The following is a 5832-nucleotide window of genomic DNA, read 5'->3' on the forward strand; positions in this document are numbered from 1 at the left end:
TCTTTAGGCGGATTTTGTTGGGTAGCCAGATTAGCAAGTTGCTTGTAAACAGTAGCGGTCTGATTGGTCAGGAACACCTGTGCCATGCGTTGTTCAGGTACAGCATTAGCAGCCACAAACGTGCGGAATCTTGACCAGTAATCAGGCCATAGTTCTGTTGCTGAATCAAATGCAGCAAATGGTGGAATCGACACCGTCGTCGAAGCAGCTGAAAAATAGCCACTGGAATCGCCTTCAACTTGTCGAGCACCAAACAGTTTTAACAGAGTGTCCATATCTCTCTTATGTTGTTGCATTTGCTTGTCCATTTGTTCCCTAAACAATTTAATAAGTTCTACTGTCTGTTTTTCAGCCATTGTTATTACGATGAATAATTTTACGGTAAAGTAAGCATGTAATCCTACCGGCGACGCCAATAAACTCTGTTGTATTCCTCTCGGGAGACTCGCAGAGATAACACGAGTTGTACAATTTAATTATTACATTTATTATTCAATTACATACAAAGAACACACTCACCGAAACTTCGATGTTAATAAACAAGAGTCATGTCCGCCATATATATCAATGACATTTTACTACCACAGTCATTCAAAACAACAAGGAACTCAGACGAACCACATTGAAACACGAGACGTCAGACGAATAACAAATCTAACAGTCCCTATAACAGCATCATTGTTGATAGCATCTCGGAGATGGATGTAGCTGTCAGAGCGCAAGTTTTGTTGATGGGATCTGGTGAAACACAATCTCTCTGATTCCATTTTTGCGCACATATCAACTGCAAATTGATGAAACAGATCTCGAGACTGGTGGAGGTGATTACAGGAGTTGTTTCGTGTCATAAATCGGTATGAGTAGAAGTCCATGCAGGATAGTGGCTTGTTGAGATATTCATTACGATTTTGTGGATGTTGCTGTGGTATACCGATGTGGTAGCCATCCTCACCGTAAACAAACAGAAGTGGATACTGAAGTGTGTCGTATGATTGGTGGGTTTCTGTAATTCGTTGGAGGGTGGTGTCACGTTGCCTAAGGGCAATGTCTCTGGGATTGTGCTGTTCACTGTGAAGGAGTACAGCTATTTCATTGCATGTGGGTGCATTGTAACAGCCTGCATGTTCTGTAGATGATCTTTTCTGAGCATCTATGATAACATTGAAATTAGAAGAAGCTTCTGTTTCCAAGGCATACTTGAAGCTGTTTGTCTGGTGCAGAAGGTCTTGTAGTTGCGTTATCAATTGAAATTTAGTGCCATTGGAAAAGGAGTTTCGTCGGGTGGCTTGTTCATGTATATTGCCTACAAAGTACAGTTGAAGGAATTGAGGATCTTGATTTTCAGCAGGTTCGAGCGATCCTATCCTATGGTAAACCTGTCCCTGCACTTTGAAAGTTGGCATAAACCCACCTTCTTGAACAACAGTAGCGCCGAAAGATGTCATTTGGAATGCACAGTTGTACTTGCGGATGTTATTTAGGAAATGTTTCGACTCTGTATTTGTGCCATCGTAGAGTGACTTTAACAGCTGTGGTGGATCCTGCAGCGGGGTGGGGTTAACTTTTCCATTAGCGCAACATATAGCAGGAGTTTCTCTGGACCACTTATTGGCATTGCAGAAAGAGCAAGTGAGGGACATATCTCCAATGTTTATATCTGGGGGGCAATCATAATGAAGGTTAGGGTTGTAGCTGAAAGCCTTCAATGACCATCGTGAGCTGCATGGCGTTGAAAATCCTCGTCTATGAGCTCTTTGTTGAATGGAACTCTGCAGCATAGAATGTCTCTGTTGTAATGTATGGGAAGCTCGCACAGCAGCCATGTTGGCAGCATTCCTGAGCAGGCATGTAGCACGTTTGTTTTTCTTCTCTGCAGCTCATGCAGCAGCAATTGAGGCACAATCAGCACTTCGCCGAACTTTACGTTGGTGTTGAGTCTCTGCAGCTCGTGCAGCAGCAGTTGAGGCAGCATCAGCAGTTCGTCGAAGTGTACACTGGTGATCTGTTTGGAGTGTTCTTGAAGTGGCTGCACGTTCAGCATTTTGTGATTGTCTAATGTCAGTTTCCAATGACGATTCATTTGCCCTTCTTGCTGAGGATGTTGCAGCTTTCGCAGTTTTGCATCCAATTGAAGAAGTCTTTCTTCGGGGCATGATCTAAAATAAGCATGATGAAATGCAGTGAGATACACTGTGAAGTATGAAATATTGAATGGTTATTATGTAAGTGTAGATAATTTGCAACTGCTGCAGTAATAATGAAGTGGTATTAGAATGGTAAATGTGTCTACTAACATGACGTTAGTGTTATGACATGAAAATGGCAACAGTTGTGAAAGGCACGGTGATAGAAATGGTAATAAGAAAGGAGAAAGTGATAATGAAATGCGTTGGGAAAGTTATCGTTTGTGTGGACATGAATTTTGGATGTTGTTTGTGAATGCATGCCTCGTCTGCCGTATAGATTGGATAGGGAAAGGGTTAATGAAAGAGCAATTGGATGAATTGATTAGGTTTGTTTATTTGTGCTGGTAGTGTGGAAGCTGCCGTTGATATTGCATGTGAGTGTAGGAATGGTTATAGGTAAGTTAGTCGGTGTGCAAGTCCACATGAAGTGACAAGGAAAACAGTATCGTTAAATTTGTATGTGTGCAGTGGTACGCATTTCAGCAAAAAGTGAAAGAAGTGGGAATGTTATCGCTCCGTATGAAGTACCCTGTTAACCTATTGTTAATGAAAGAAATGGAAAAGAATAGAAAATGTCAGAAATGAAGTGAATAAATGTAAAAGATTGCTCGGTGCCCACATTAGGGAAGAAGTATGGAATTATTTGGAAAGAAATGAAAATGTGGAAAGTAGGAGTCGTGACAGGGAATAGAAAAAGGAAGGTATTATTGTAGCATAATTTGAATGTCTGTGATGGAAGACATATGAATGGGCTGGAAAAGAAAGAAAGAGAATAGTTGGGAGTTGATATGCAGGTGTAGTTTGAGACATTAACGGAATTGTTTTGTATTTGTAAGACGTCGTGCTACCACTGAACAGGTATTTGCGAGAAGCCGTTACGTGGTCGCATGCGTGTCAGTAAGGAGTGGAGAAAGTGGGATTGTTTTCGGTCGCTATCAAGTACCCTGTTCCCCTATTGTGAATAAAAGAAATTGAAAAGAGATGAAAATGTCAGAAATTGAGTGAAGCAATGCCAAAGATTGCTCGGCATCCGCATTAGGGAAGAAGCATGGAATAGACGTGAAAATGTGGAAATTAGGATTAGGGAGATGAAACTGAGAAGGAAAGGTATTATTTGTGCATAATTTGAATGTCCGTGATGGTAAACATATGAATGGGCTGGAAAAGAAATGAAGGAAATTGTTTCGAGTTGATATGCAGGTAGACTTGTAGACAGTAACCGGATTGGTTGTTATTTGTAAGACGTCTTGCTACCACTGAACAGGTATGTGCGAGAAGCCGTTACGCGGTACGAACGCGTGCTAGAAATAGCAGTGAAATATTTCATATTTCTTTAGTGAAATGAGTTTAGGAATGATTGTAGGTAAGTTATTAAGTCTGCAGGGCCGCATTATTGAAGAAGGCGGAAAGGAAGTCGGTAAAATGTAATGCATGCACTGGCACGTGTTCATTAAGGAGAAGTGTAGAAAGTGTGAGTGTTTGCGCTCGTCATCAAGTACCGTGTTCCCCTATTGTTGCGGAAGGAAATTGAAAAGAGATGAAAATGTATAAAATAGAGTGAAGCGAAGCAAAAGCTTGCTCGGAGCCCGCATTACGGAAAATTATGGAATTAATTTGAAAGAAGTGAAAAGGTAGAAATCAGGAGAATGGACACTGAATGGAAAAGGAACAGCATTATTGTATCAGAATTGGAAAGTCCATGATGGAAAACATATGAATGCGGTGGAAAAGAAAGAAAGAAAAGTGTTGGGAGTTGATATGCAGGTGTACTTGTAGACATGAAAAGATTTTGTTTGTATTTGTAAGCCGTGGTGCTAGCAGAGAACAGGTATTTACGAAAAGCCGTTACGCGGTAGCAATGCATGTTAGAAATAGCAGTGAAATGTTAAATATTGATGCAATTTAGAAACGAAAAAAGGTTACGTACCGAATTCAGCAGAATGAATGTGCTTTAGTTGGTCAAGATTGCTTTGATATAAAAATGTTGTGAAGAGAAGATGATAGCAATTGTAAGAGGAGAGGAGACAGTGATTATGAATTTTGCTCCCAATGTTATTTGCCTGGAAATGAATTCTGTCGTATATATATAAGAAAGCAGCCAGCTAGAAGGATGAAGATATCAGTGGTGCTATAGTGGCGTGGGGTCGTTTTAAGTCTCCGTACGCTAGGAAGGTTAGAGGTGAAGTGGATGATTCCATTGTATCGTCGTGACAAGTAATTTTTATTTGGGATCTTTGGCCATCAAAATACTTGAATATTGCCTGCACTTGTTATTGGAGCTGGCAGGATTATTAATGCACCTCCAAGTGCTTCATTTCCTAGAAATAGCAGCCAAATCTTCTTTAAATCAAACTCTAGTTTAGGGTTAGGGTTCGGGTAACCCTAAAACTAACCCTAACTCTAGAATCCGAACTCTAAAATTGTTACACACACAGATACGCACAGCGTAATTTATTATATAAACAATGTATGCGTATAAATTACGATTAAACCGGATGAAATATGTCACAGGGAATAACATTTTTATGACCGGCAGCAGTAACTGTATTCAGCTGAATAGACGTCAGTGATTGGTTGAAATTACAGAAATATGACAACTTTAACATGAAATAACTTGCTATGTACAAAATTTTGTTAAGAAGGTTAAGAGAAAAAGTTGTTTTATATGACACATTCTACCAGTGTCCCAAGTTTCAAAGTGTTTCGTTAAGAAAACAAATGTTGCCCGTCAAACCCCAAAGATCCCCCTTTGTTTACGAACAGTCTAGTTAATCGGAAATGTCAGAACTAACGGGGATTAATACGATATACACCGTTACAGCGCTAACTGTTTTCAATTGAATAGACATCAGTGATTAGTTGAAATTATCGAAATAAGACAATTTTTAACGTGAATTAACTTCGAATACAAAATTTTTTATCTGTTCTATACCTCAAAATATACAAGTATATGAAGTTTGAAAGTGTTTCAGTACCAAAAACACTACATGAAAAATGTTGCCCATCAAACCCCAAAGATCCACAAAGGGGAAAAAGTCATCAAAATACTTGAATATTGCCTGCACTTGTTATTGGAGCTGGCAGAATTATTAATGCACCTCCAAGTGCTTCATTTCCTAGAAATAGCAGCCAAATCTTCTTTAAATCAAACTCTAGTTTAGGGTTAGGGTTCTGGTAACCCTAACACTAACCCTAACTCTAGAATCCGAACTCTAAAATTGTTACACACACAGATACGCACAGCGTAATTTATTATATAAACAATGTATGCGTATAAATTACGATTAAACCGGATGAAATATGTCACAAGGAATAACATTTTTATGACCGGCAGCAGTAACTGTATTCAGCTGAATAGACGTCAGTGATTGGTTGAAATTACAGAAATACGACAACTTTAACATGAAATAACTTGCGATGTACAAAATTTTGTTAAGAAGGTTAAGAGAAAAAGTTGTTTTATATGACACATTCTATCAGTGTCCCAAGTTTCAAAGTGTTTCGTTAAGAAAACAAATGTTGCGCGTCAAACCCCAAAGATCCTTTTATTTGCATGTCGTGGTACTTATGAGATGTAAGGTGACAATGTTTTTGAGATTCCGGTTCGAATGACATGAGTGTTTTTCACTTTTGACTCGTAATACTT

At 39.2% G+C, this 5832-nt stretch overlaps 1 protein-coding gene across 1 annotated transcript; it reads right to left on the minus strand.

Moving 5' to 3' along the window:
• Positions 1 to 468: 468 nt before the first annotated feature.
• On the minus strand, positions 469 to 1823 carry LOC149129028 (uncharacterized). Its single transcript, XM_089346822.1, has one exon. The coding sequence runs from the start codon at positions 1821 to 1823 to the stop codon at positions 609 to 611; it is 1215 nt and encodes a 404-aa protein (XP_089202948.1). The 3' UTR covers positions 469 to 608.
• Positions 1824 to 5832: the final 4009 nt, after the last annotated feature.

This window comes from Octopus bimaculoides, unplaced genomic scaffold (genome assembly GCF_046866305.1).
Source record: "Octopus bimaculoides isolate indiv1 unplaced genomic scaffold, ASM4686630v1 contig188, whole genome shotgun sequence".
In the NCBI taxonomy this organism is placed as follows: domain Eukaryota; kingdom Metazoa; phylum Mollusca; class Cephalopoda; order Octopoda; family Octopodidae; genus Octopus; species Octopus bimaculoides.

Excerpts from the sequence above, each read along its gene's own strand:
- LOC149129028 (XM_089346822.1), bottom strand. The coding sequence starts at position 1,823 with ATGGCTGCTGTGCGAGCTTCCCATACATTACAACAGAGACATTCTATG.